Here is a 14,082-nt window from a genome sequence, read left to right as displayed (position 1 = left end):
TTTAAACACCATTCTTACAGGGCTTGACTGACTAGATGCTGAGAAGCTGTTTCCCCTGGCTGGAGTGTTGAGAATTAGGGGTCACAGTCTCAGAATAAGGACTGAGATGAGGAGAACTTTATTCACTCAGTTGTGAATATTTGGAATTCTCTACCTCCGAGGTGTGGATACTCAGTTGTTGAATATATTCAAGACTGAGATCAATTTTGATTTTTGGATACTGAGGGAATCAAGGGGTATGGCAATAGTGCAGGAAGGTGGAGTTGAAATAGATGATCAGCCATGATCTTATTTAATGGCAGAGCAAGCTCAAATGGTTCCTGTTCCTATTGTCTTATGATTTCAAATCATGCAATTTACACCACAGCAGGGAGGCCATTTCAACTAGATTTACAACTAAATCTGTCTGCTCTATTCCCATATTGATTTGTGTATTAATGTATGTCCAGCTGTTGTTAGAGTCTCAAGACTGCACATCCTGTGTTGTGATCCAGCAAAAGATGGGGGAGATGAAGTGGCAAAAAGGCAGGCTGTTGTGTTTTTTAGTGCAGGTATTATTGGCTACAGCATGTGCATTGCTGGAGCTTTTTCTTCATCTCATCAGACATGGATGCAAGAGCTGAAGGGAGGTGAATGTAGCTGCTAGTGACACCTCATGTGGCACCAAGGAGCCCTAGGTAAACTAAAGTCAAGGGGAAGACCATCCTGTGGTTGAAGTCATACTGAACCCGAAGGCAAATGGTTCTGACCCTGGTCTGGCCAATCATCACATGATGATGAGGATATTTTGCTGGAGTTCCTCAGACTAGTTTTATTGGCACAATCATCTTCAGCAACTTCTTCAGTGATCTTCCCTCCGGAGTGAGTGCTTATGTTTCCAGTGTGTTCAACTCCTTCAGTAATGAAGCAGCCAATGCTGACCGAGTGTAGGGCTTTGACAGCTTCTAATAAATTGCCAGTGGTGAGTGTACATTAATTGCAAGCATTCATTAGAGAGCTGGAGAAGATCCTATGAGTGGAAGACATCTCAAGATATAGAAAATCGCTGGGTTGACAGGAATAATGAGTGGTACCTGTCGTAGAAAAGAGAAGACTTGGAGTTGACCTGCGAGGGTAGATGTAAAGAGAATGTTTCCACTTGTGGTAGAATTCAAAACTAAGGGCCATAAATATAAAATAGTTAATAAATAGAGAAATGTCTTTACTTGGGTTAAAATGTAAAGTAGTTGAGGCAAATAGCTTGGATGCTTTCAAAAATAAATGTGACAAGTACATGTGAGAAAAGGATGAATGGCCTGCTTCTGTTCTGTATATTCTATGCCATTCACTAAGCTTAATTGGACAGCAAACCTCAGCCTTTTGACCTCTAATATCGAGGAGGTACATCAGCTCTTATCAGACGAATGCCATCATGTTCACATTTCCATCTAAGTCACATCCAAGATCATGGCTCCTTCATCATTGCTGAGCCTCAATCTTGAACTCCCCACCTAATGCTAATGTTGGAGTGCTATCATGATGTGAAGTGCACCACCACCTCCTTGGCAACTCATAATGGGCAATAATTGTTTCCATGCCAGCATTGTCCACACCCTGTGATGAACTAAAAATTAGAATTCCTTAACTTTTGTTAAATTTAGTATGTACCCATTCATTTCATGTAGACAGTATTTATATATTGCCACTTTACAGTAAAATAAATTATTGCAATTGTGTGCCACTAAGTTATTAAAAATAAGCAGTGTGGCATCTGTCCTTTTGCTTGGAAGAAAATAGATATCCAACCAGATTCACTTTCTTGTTTCACTATTTTGAAAAGCAGACTTGCATTTTGTCCCTCTTGGAATTGCTGACTTGTGCTTGGGTACAGTAGCAGTCCTTTATTAATGTTTTCATGATCATGCAAGAGTGTTGATGGGCTGTGTGACCATGGCTGGCATCAGAGCTGACCTCTCAGCCTTGCTTGATATCTGCACGTGCACACTTTCCAGCAGAGTCACAGAATAGTGATCGGACCTGCCCCCTGCCCCAGCAGACTGCCTGGGGGTGTGTGTATAAAACAGTCCCCACTGGGCCTTGCCTTTACCCATCTGATAAACAGGAGCGAAGATTTGCTTTATAATGTATATGTTCTCCCTGCAACCTACGCCAATGCTGCTCTATAAATGGTCATTATTAAGTAGTGCGAAGGGGACCTGAAACATATCCTGATTTTTTTTTTTTTCTTGTGCTGTGTCCTTACCTTCAGGGAAAGACCTGGTCTCTGCTTGGCACATCTTCATGCACATAGCAAATTTGATTAGAGAATGCCAGGATTGAATGTATTGTGCCTTTTCATGGTACAGTGCATTGGTACTGTATTGCATAACCTAATTGGCTTGCACGTCTGAAGTCTTTTCTAATTAGGCACACTAGTTTTATTGCATTGCATGGATAGTCCATAATTGCAGAAACTTTCAATGCAAAACAAGGTTGCCATAGTGTACTGTTATGATATTCTCCCCTGATGGCTCACGTGAGCCCTACAAAACAAGAATGCTCCAAGTTTGATCTCCAGCGTGTGCTGAGTTAGCTGATTTCACTTGGGACAACCCTAACCTCAACATATCTCCTGTATAGTGCTAATATGATTTGTATTCAGTAGTCAACAATGTGTAATACTCAGAAGCTTGCAATTGGTAGCTTGTGTATTTATGCTCAGTTGCACAGTAGAATGGTTAACTTCTGACATTTTTAGTTGTGCCCTCTCTCATTACCACGGCCCAGGTAGCCACAGTCCCATGGCTAATTGAACATAGCTGATGTACTCTTGTCTTGGTCACTGCTGATAGTACAAAATAAATATTAAAAACATAGTTTCTGCAAAATATTTTTTATGGAGAATAACTTCTGCATTACTGTAACTAAGGTCTGTAGAAACATGGTGTTGACTTTGCCAATGATTGTGAAGGGTAGAATACATTTGAGTACTCATTAGAGGAGCTCTGTCAGCAGGGGTAGCTGGGGATCCCCAGGGCTTAGTGGTGGGGCCACTACTGTCTAATTTACATAAGTGACTTTGATTCAGATAGCCAATGCAAGGTGGTCAAATTTGCGATGATGCCAAACAAGGAAAGGCAGTGGCGTCGGAAGAGGCAGCTTAAATTAGAGGATGAATTGGACAAGATATACAAGTAGGAAGAACAATGCGCACAGTAAAGTATTACACGCAAGAAAAAAAAACAAACAACACACATTGGCCTGGAATTTGCAGCCAGCGGCGAAGCAAATGCGTTCACCACTGGCCCCGAAGAAAGCTGCCCCCGGAGATCTTGCCATCTCTGGCAAGAAGTTTGCCTTTTTTGATGTGCAAGTGATTTCAGTATAGTGGAGAGCTCTTATGTGATCTGCTCTGACATCAACAAGCTATCTAAGCATCCAATTACGTTGCAGAGTTCTCAGACGGGAAACCAGGATACGAGAACCTACTCTTATCCTGACTTTTTAATAATGTTAGAGAGCAAAACAAAGATTGGGGCTCTCATGGAGGGATAAGATAGAACCTGAAAATTGTGAACAAACCTTTTTTAAAATATATTTTTTAGAAATTTCTTAAATTGTAATTTTTATCATGGAGAAATTTGACGTGCCACAAATTTAAAATTAGTTTACAGGGCCATGATTATTTACCAGTCAATATGCTGTTAAAACCCCAGTTACACCTAGTCCAATAAGGCGTAACATTTAAGAGTTATTGCCACGTTTTCGTCAGTAAGATGACACTAATTGCTGGCTTTGTGGGGGGTGCACAGCGCAGCTAGTGTTGGAGCAGTGAATGACTGCAACTTCAGGATTTTCACGGTTAGATGTGCATGCACTACATCCTGAGGTTGTGGTCAGTTTTAAAAGGGCCTTATCGCTGATAGTTCACTGTTATTACTTGCCACTAATTTCAGCCCTGGGAATCATAGAAACTTATAGCACAGGAGACCATTCAGCCGATTATGCCTATGCTAGCTATTTGAAAGAGCAGTCATGCTTAGTCCCACATACCTCCCTTTTTGTCTGTAACCCTGTAAGCTCCTCATCCTCAAGTACTTGCCCAACTCCCTTTTTTAAATTATTTATGAAATCGTCTTTTGAGGTGGAGCATTCCAGATCCCAGCAACGGAGGGGGGAATTCTCCATCTCTCCTCTAGATCTTTTGCCAATGATTTTGAATCTTTGACCTCTAGTTATTGGCCAACTTACTAGAGGGAATCATTTATTTTTCTCTCAATCAAAACCTCTCCATCTTGAAAACCTCTATTAGGTCACCTCTTAACCTTCTCTATTCCAGGGAGAACAGTCCTGACTTTTCCAACCTCTTCTCATAAATGAAGTCCCTCAGAATTATCCGCAATACTCCAGCTGAGGCCTAACCAGTGATTTATAAAGTTCTAGCATAATCTCTTTGCTTTTATATTCTTTCTCGATTTATACATCCAAGTAACCCATTTGCTTTTTTAACCAGCTTATGAACGTGCCCTGCCACTTTTAAGGATTTGTGTATACAGACATCAAGGTGTCTCTGCTGATGTACACTTTTCAAAATTGTGCCATTTATACTATACAGTCTTTCTATATTAGTCCTCCCAAAGTGCATCACTTTGCACTTGTCCACATTGAAGTCCATCTGCTGTGCTTCTGCTCCCTACACCCGAGTCTAGGTAGTTTTATAAAAAATTAAAGAATAATGGACCCAAAACTGACCTGTGGGGGGGCGGGGGGGGGGGGAAACCACATTTCAATCTTTAAAAAAAAAAATCTATCCATTTACTTCTTGTCACTGAGCCAATTGTGAATCCATACTGCCACTTTCCCCTTAATTCTATAGGCTTCCACCTTCTTAAGACTCCTGTGTGGCACTTTATTGAATGCCTTCTGAAAGTCCATATATACATCTACCTTGATCAATTGTCTGTTACCTCACAAAATTCGCTCAAGTTAGTCAGACAATTTGTCTATCAAATCCATGCTGGCTATCCTTGATTAACCCATGCCTTTCCAAATGAAAGTTTGTATCCCTGGTGGTTTCTAATAACTTCCCACCCCTGATGTTGGGCTGACTGGCCTGAAGTTTCCTAGTTTATCCCTCCCTCCTTTCTTGAATAGTAGTGTAACATTAGTAATCCTCCAGTCTTCTGCTACTACAGACTACTACTCTATCCAATGTGACCAATGTCACCTGGACCAGGTGACTCAACAACTTTCAGTAATGCTAATCTTGTTAGTATGTCTTCTCTATCTATTGCTATCCTGTCCATAACTTCTCTCTCCTCTTTTAATGTAATCTTCACTTCATCCTCTTGCTTTGTGAAGACAGATGCAAAGTACTCATTTAATACATTTGCCATGTCCTGCCTCTACATGAAGATTTCCCTTTGGGTCCAATAGGCCCAACATTTTCCCCAGCTAACCACTACATTTTGTTTATAAAATGTTTTAGGCTTCAATTTAATGTTGCCTGCTAATCTTTGCTTGTAACCTCCCTGTTCCTCCTGTATTAATTTTTTCAACTCCCTCCTGTACTTTCCATAATCTTCCTGATTATTAACTGAATCTTGCTCCTGAATTTGTCATAAGCCTCCTTTTTTCTGTTTTATTTTAACTTTTAGTTCCTTTGTCATCCAGGGTGCATTAGCTTTGAATGCTCTACTTTTTCCCTTCAAAGGAATGTGCCTAGTTTGTACCTGAAATATCTCTTCCCTGAATGTCCTCCATTGCTCGGTTACTGCTTTACCCTGCAATCGCTTTTTCCAATCTACCCCTTCTTAAATCACCTGAAATGAGCTCTTCCCCAGTTGAGTATTTTTACCTTTGGTATTTTTTGGTCGCTTTCCATAATTACTTTAAACCGAATGATGATGTGGTGACTATTAGCTCGATCTTCTGCTGTAACACACTCCTCTTACCCTATTCATTTCCCAGAATCAGATTCGATACTGCTTCCCTCCTTGTTGGACTGGAGGCATATTGATCGAGAAAATTCCTCTCCTTCCTTCCCTCGTGCTATGTTTTTCCCAGTCTATATTAGGGTAATTAAAGTCTCCTGATACTATATTATTGATATATGCCTTTGAAATTTGGCAACAAATTTGCTCATCTATCTCCTTCTCACTGTTTGGGGTTCATCTAGTAAGTCCTTTTCTATTTAGATCTGTAACACCATCTTCATGGACGGTGTTTAAAAATAGCTAATGAAGTGAGGGAATGACTCTGGAATCTTGGTCGACTCGATGCTCAACGTGTGCAAACATTTCAGAGCTGAACTTTAAACAAGAAAAGACAATAGAATGTTGAATTACTTAGCCAGAACTGTAAAATACAAGTCAGGAAATTGTGGTCAGAAAGTATAGTCCTTGAGTCTGACCACATCTTGAGCAGTGTATCCAGTCCTGGTTGCTGAGACACAAAGACTGGAGGCACAGCAAAGAACAGAGCCCTAAGATTGATTCCTAGTGTTAAAAGGTCTGAGTTATGAGGAAAAACAAAAACTTGGGCTTTTCAGTTGGGAAAGGTGGTGTCCGAAGGGTGATCTTGGCGGTATACAGGATAATAGAATGGAAATTCTGCAATATTACTTTAAATTTGAGAGTTGGATAAAAGGATGCAGGTTCGCACTAGTAGAAGGTAAATTTAGGATTGATATCAGTAATTTCTTCATCCAGTGATAACAAGTGGCATAGACTACCAGAAAAAAAAATGAGGGGAAAAATCCCTGGGATCTTAAGAAATTGAATGCTGAGATGGCATTTTAGTATTTCCCAGGCTGATGAACTAAGATGGACTGAGTGGTCTTCCTTTTCAGTAAATTTTCTTGATTTTATAAAATATTTAGCATTTTTTTAAATTGCTGTAGATAAATAACAAGAAATCAATCTCTTTCCAAAATGAGTATCAGTTTATTTTTGAACTTTCCTGATCTTTTAGGACCAGGGGTCCACTAGTCTATTTGCAAAAGGCTCCCTCAAACCAAATTCAAAAACAGCTGTTAATACCGTAGCATTGCTGATCACAGCTGATAGTGTTTCTATGAACAAATTATAATTTGAACAGAAATGGGATTTATTTAATTCCATTTTACAAGGCAATATGACCTGGATGTTGTAAGACCGTAATCATATTTATACAAAAATAGCACTGCTTATATCTCAAGCTAAGCTATTACAGCCTTGAAATTGCTTTTCTAATATGTAACATAGTCTTTACAGATGATCACACTAAAGGATGATAGACCTGGTATCATGACTACCAATTTTAGAGTTGGTGTATACATGTTATAATAAAGGATTTGATGAAGTTGTAAATTCCTGGATTCTTTTACCTCAATCTGGTTCAGTAAAATTACTGAGTCGAATACCTCTTGTGCTTTGAACAAAGCAGTCTTTATTTTACCGGCCGGTAAGACCTATCAGACAGAAGATATACTGTCTCGATATACACTCCCTACGGATAAGTGAAATTACATCGTAAAGCGACAACAGTTATACATTCTCGGTAAAAGATAACAAGATAGGGCTAGAGTGACATCCTAGTTCAACCTATCTCTTTTGGTCCCTCTTTCCCTTTGTCCACTCATAAGCCGACCTAAGTATGGTCTGATTTTAAACAAAGACCTTCTGTTAATGTTTCAGGTTAATAACATGATTTAATAAGACCTTGAGGTTTTTCTGCAAGATGTGGGTTTTGTTTCAATATGTGTTAGTGTTGTAACATTTCGCAGTCTCGAGTCTGAGATGTCATGGCTATTCCTCCATGAATTGTTTGTTAGCTTATACTGTCCCTATACAATTGCCACGTTCTCAACTTCAATGTCTCTATACATTTTAAACATTCACAAAGTATTAGACATCCAAATGAAACTGAATATGCTGAAATACACAGCAGGTCGGGCACCTACAGGTTCAGTGTTTCCAGCATTCTGTTTAAGTTCCTGATTTCTGGCACATACAGGTTTTATTTACTAAAGCCTCCCACCCATTTTGCTTTCTAATCATGGAATCTGCCACTAATGTTTTACATTTCACTGAAAAACCAGGAGGATAACCTGTGGGAAATATTCCTTTGGTACTGTAAGTAGGGAATGTTCATCTGACGTTGTGGTTAACAGTTGAGTAAACATGGGTTAGGTTTGTATCTAGTCATACGTGGAGTGCATGATTCTGACTCTTGGTACAAATAGAAATATTGTGTTCAGTAGTGTTCTTTAACGAATCTCATGAATGGTGCACTTGAAGTGTTGAGATTTACAATGTAGTAGTGTTATGAAAGTTATTAAATATACATAAATGTATTTCTAGGAATTAATGCTTCTAGATGAATTGGTCTAACTGTTTTCATGCTCTACCAATTTTCACAATATGTCACCTTTGCTATTACCATTTTAATAACGTTCTTCACAATTATATAACTTAACATATAGTCACAATGAAATACCAGTGTGGTTGACTGCATCACACAGGCATTCTTGATGTTAACACCATAATGTGATATGCTGTACATTTACAATTCATTTTCCATTTTTGTTCTATTTCTGTTCTCGGGAACAGAAATGATGGGGCTAATGGGGTTGCAATGAAGTGAAGTTAGAATATTATATTCATCAGAAAAGTACCAATTTTAATATTTTGGAGTTTTTATCTGCGTAATTTTCCAGTGATCAGAAAGCTTAGTCTGATCAGAATGATCTATTCCTAAACATACCGTCTGTAAATGGTGACATTTAAAATGTGTGCTACCATTTGCTAGATCAGCTTTAATTAATGTTTTTTATTTTGTTTCTTGTATGTTATGTAGATTGTGCTAAACTTGGTGGTTTTCAACCAGCCATGATTTTAGACGTACATTTTTTGAGTAATACACAAATAGACATTAAAGTATAGAGGTAGGATGCCAAAATCACACCCTCAAACCAGTCAGATGTGGCAGATTCAATAATCACAATACTGGGATAGGTTTCATTTTGGACCTGTTGAGTAGTCAAGTAGTGGTTTTGTGTAGTACCCCTTGCCAATAGTGAAATGCTTCTCTAACCCTACCTTGGCTCCTGAAAAATATTGTCTGCTATAATTATTGAAATTTTTATTATTATATAGTAAAAGAATATGCTATTGCAACAACAACAAATTGCATTTATATAGCACCTTTAACATAGAACAACACCCACAGGAACATTATCAAACAAAATTTGACACTGCCACATAAGGTGATATTGGTGACCAAAAGCTTGGTCAGAGAGGTAGGTCTTGAGAGGAGAGGAGAGGAGAGGAGAGGGGTTTAGGGTTGGCATTTCAGAGCATGGGGCCTAGACACTGAAGGCACAGCTGCTAATGGTGGGGCGATGAAAATCTGGATGGGTAAGAGGCCAGAATTGGAGTGCAGAGATCTGAGGGTTATAGGGCTGCAGGAGGTTAGAGACATGGAGGTATTTAAAAATAAGGATGTCAATTTTACAATCTAGGCATTGCTGGACTGGGAGTCAATGTAGGTCAGCAAGATGGGTAAACAGGACTTGATGTGAGTTAGGGTACGGGCAACAGAATTTTGGGCCAGCTCAAGTTTATGTAGAGTGGGAGGCTGGCCAGGGAGCATTGAAATATTCAGTCGAGAGGTAACCAAGGCATGGATGAGGGTTTCAGCAGTAGAAAAGCTGAGGCAGGGGTGGAGTCGGGCAATGTTCTGGAAGTGGAAGTAAGCGGTCTTCATGATGTGGTCGGAATCTCCCCTCGGGGTCAAATGCGACACCAAGATTGCAAACAGTCTGGTTCAGCCTCAGACAGTTGCTGGGGGAGGGATGGAGTTGTGGCAATGGCTTCAGACTTCACAATATTTAGTTGGAAGAAATTTCTGTTCATCCAGTACTTGACAAGCAAGGTGACCAGTCAGACAATTGAGGGGTCAAGAGACGTGATGGTGAGATAAAGCTGGGTGTCGTCTGTGTACATGTGGAACCTGTGTCTGGATGATGTCGCTGAGGGGCGGCATGTAGATGAGACATAAGTGGTCAAGGATAGATCGTTGATGTACTCCATAGGTAACTGCGCGAGCAGGTAGAGAAGCCATTGCAGGTTCCTCTCTGGGTGTTAATAGCTACGACTGGGTGTTGTCAACATTGGTGTGGAATCAATGTTTCCTCTAATTTGTTTTTGGCCTGCGGGGCCTCTTAAACTGCAGTTTAGCTTTGTGTGTATGTGCGGTCTTCTATTTAAAATCCAGATCACCAACTGCACAGGAACACCAGAGCACTGCGCGGCCACGCAGTTTAACAGGAACCTCCCATGGAAACTGACTGTGTTTTAGGATGATACAGTTGTAGGAGAAATTCAGAAATCCGCTTATGGGTGGTGGGTAGGAATCAAGTGACGTCATGAACCCCCTCGGGTCCTGGGACCACTATTAACATAGAAACGTAGAAAATAGGTGCAGGAGTAGGCTATTCGGCCCTTCGAGCCTGCACCACCATTCAATATGATCATGGCTGATCATGCAACTTTAGTACCCCATTCCTGCTCTCTCTCCATACCCTTTGATCCCTTTAGCCGTAAGGGCCACATCGAACGCTCTTTTGAATATATCTAACGAACTGGCCTCAACAACTTTCTGTGGTAGAGAATTCCACGGGTTCACAATTCTGAGTGACGTTTTTCCTCATCTCAGTCCTTAATGGCTTACCCCCTTATCCTTGGACTGTGACCCCTGGTTCTGGACTTCCCCAACATCGGGAACATTCTTCCTGCATCTAACCTGTCCTGTCCCGTCAGAATTTTATGTCTGAGATCCCCTCTCATTCATCTAAATTCCAGTGAATATAAGCCTAGTCGATCCAGTCTTTCTTATGTCAGTCCTGCCATCCCAGGAATCAGTCTGGTGAACCTTTGCTGCACTCCCTCTGCATCTTAACAAATTGGGAATTAACCCAAAAAGATCTCGAGCTTTCATGCTCTAAGCTATTTCTTAGCCTAGCAAATTGCCAGTGACCTATTCCCAGACCTCCATTGCTTTGTAACCAACTATGTGTAGGTACACCAAAGCATCCTAGGCCGGCTTGCTTTTAGGTTTGTATGTCTTTCACCACTAGGAGGGATCATTTTAAGTTGCATATTTCCCCAGATGACATGCTGAAATAGTAAATGTGTGGGTTTGTTTATATTCAGATCTGCGTCCTTCACCCCTTCCTTTTTTTCCCCCCTCCCCCCTTGCACATTGTACAGTGTCCCCTTGTCCAATTGATCAAAGCAGCATTTCCTTTCGGCTCGTAAAGCAGCTTGCCTTGCCCAAATACCCACATGCTGTTTGATTGGCATTGATGAAATTCTGCCGACTGAGGTGTATGAGTTCTACATTGAGCAGTGTTGGGACTTCAATCCGTTACCATGTTGACCAGTGCACTAGCTAGTAAGCTGTTCTAAAACTATGGATCAAGAGTAGTTCTGATTTTAGTGGTATTTACAGGAACAATGTGGGTAAATATTGAAGTTCTTGTTCATGTATTGTCTTTTTTGATTTTATTTCTGATTTTGTTTCCTTTTTTTAGTGGGGATCCATTACCCAGGGTGCAATGCCCAAACCATCCAGATGCCATACTGGTAGAAGATTACCGTGCTGGTGACATGATCTGCCCTGAATGCGGGCTGGTAGTAGGTAAAGAGAAGTGTTTACATTGCTTGCATCAATCTATATTTTATATAATATAAGAAATAGGAACAGAAGTAGGCCTTACGGTCCCTCGAGCAGAAAGGACGTTTACACTGATAGGGGAGACTAGAACTAGAGAGCATAATCTTACAATAAGGGGCTGCCCATTTAAAACTGATGAGGAGAAATTTCTTCTGAGGATTGTGGATCTGTGGAATTTGTTTCCTTAGAGAGCTGTGCAAGCTGGAAAATTGAATAAGTTTAAGACAGAAATAGACAGTTTCTTAAACAATAAGGGAATAAGGGGTTAGAAATCTAGAAGCTATATCTGGCATTACTACACACTTAATAATTAGAAAAAGGTGTAGGTGTAGTGCCAGAGGACTGGTGGATAGCAAATGTAATACCTATATTTAAGAAGGATAGACCAAGTCTAGGGAATTATAGACCAGTCGGCTTAACATTGGTGGTAGGAAAAATAAATGGGATCTCTACTAAAGGAGAAAATAGAAGGAACCCCCAGAAACAAAACATATTGTAATGGATTTGAAAAGGGAAAATGTTGCCTTGACATTTTTGAAGAGATAACAGAGAGAGTAGACAGTGGTAATGCAGTAGATGAAATTTATCTAGATTTTCAAAAGGCCTTCGATAAGGCTGATGAACAAGGTCAGAGAATGCGGAGTCGAGGACAAGTAGCAGAATGGCTAGCTAGCTGGCTTCAAGACAGAAAGCAGAGAGTAGGGGTGAAGGGTAGCTATTTCAGTGGTAGAAGGTGGGTAGTGGTGTTCCACAAGGATCAGTGCTGGGACCACTGTTCACAATTTGTGTTCACAATTTAGACCTTGGAATCAAAAACAATTTCTAAATTTGCAGTTGACATCAAATTGGGGGGATAGTCAATACTGAGGAGGGCTGCAGCAAATTGCAGGAAAACATTAATAAACTTGCAGAATGGGCATATAATTGGCAAATGGAGCTCAACACCAATAAATGTGAGGTATTACATTTTGGTAGGGCGAATAGGGAGGTCACTTATTACCTAGAGGGTGCAAGTCCAGGTGGGGTAGAGGAACAAAGGGATCTTGGAGTACAAATACACAAATCACAAAGTTGTGACAGGTTAGCAAAGCTATTTAAAAAAAAAAAAAACACACAAACTAAGCACTAGGGTTTATTTCTAGAGGTATAGAATTGAAAAGTAGGGAAGTTATGCTAAACCTGTATAGAATCTTGTTTAGTCCACACTTCGAGTACTGCGTACAGTTCTGGTCACCATATTAGAAGAGGGATATAGAGGCACTGGAGAGGGTGTAGAGAAGATTTGCATGGATGATACCAGAAATGCGAGGGCATACATATTGGAAATGTTGAACAGGCTGGGTCTCTTTTTTTTTTTTTCCTCTGGGGGGAAAAAAAATAAGGCTGAGGGTGACCTAATTGTGAAAGATTTTTATAGTGGATACAGAGAATGTTTCCACTTGTGGGGAAGAGCATAAGTAGAGGCTATCAATATAAGACAGTCACCGAGAAATCCAAAAGGGAATTCAGAAGAAACTTCTTTACCCAAAGAGTGGTGAGAATGTGGAACTCTACCACAGGGGAGTGGTTGAAGTAAGATGCATTTATGGGGAGGCTAGACAAGCATATGAGGAGAAGGGAATCGAGGGTTATGCTGATGGATTTAGATGAAAGACGGGAAGAGGCTCAAGTGGAGCATAAACGCCGGCATGGACTGGTTGGGCCAAATGGCCTGTTTCTGTGCCATATATCCTGTGTAATCTCTCCCTCCCTCCCTCCTTCTCCCTGCCTTCATGTAGCCCAACAAAGTGGTTGTCTGTCTTGCAGCCAAGCGCTGGACTGAGTTTCTGCTGATTTACTCTTTCCTGCCATTACAGGGGAGAAAACGAAAGGGGATTGAATTTTCTGTTGTGTAAATCTGACAGTCTGTACAGTTATATAGAAACATTGATATTCCAGTACGGGATGAGGTTATTTGGTCCATCATGCCTACAGCGGTGCTCGCTCTGCATCAGAGCTGCCCACTTTAATCCGATTTCCCGCCAGAGTATAACACTGGTGAGTGGTAGTTCTATAATCCCATCTGTCACCACATCCACTCTTTAACTGAAATAAAGTTCCACAATGATCCGTGTGAAAAAGGAAGATCATTCATTATATTGTCAGACTCTTAATGCACCTGTTTCTGCCCAATTATAAATGGATTATTACGCTATATTTCCTAATGTCAACTGTATCATTTTGGGGAGTACCAGAGAGAGGCCTCATAGGCAAAATGGTAGATTGGTGCAAACATGAGATCAAATCATAAGTCCCCCTCAGTGCCTTTGGTTATTAATGCAGTTGGCAAGTTGCAAGAATGAGTTGTGACTTGGTGACTTTATTTTCCATAGCAAAACTAGTACA

At 40.4% G+C, this 14,082-nt stretch overlaps 1 protein-coding gene across 2 annotated transcripts in view; it reads left to right on the top strand.

The window, feature by feature from the left end:
* gtf2b (general transcription factor IIB) overlaps nt 1-14,082 on the top strand; it is a 30,517-nt gene that overhangs the window by 1,563 nt on the left and 14,872 nt on the right. For both annotated transcript variants that reach the window (XM_070886553.1, XM_070886554.1), the window contains exon 2: nt 11,555-11,661. In XM_070886553.1, coding sequence (XP_070742654.1) covers nt 11,555-11,661 — 107 coding nt within the window. The remainder of the gene's footprint in view (nt 1-11,554; nt 11,662-14,082) is intronic.

Source organism: Pristiophorus japonicus, chromosome 8 (genome assembly GCF_044704955.1).
Source record: "Pristiophorus japonicus isolate sPriJap1 chromosome 8, sPriJap1.hap1, whole genome shotgun sequence".
NCBI lineage: Eukaryota > Metazoa > Chordata > Chondrichthyes > Pristiophoridae > Pristiophorus > Pristiophorus japonicus.
The sequence above is the reverse complement of the archived record's forward strand: the minus strand, read 5'-3'. Positions and strand labels throughout refer to the sequence as shown.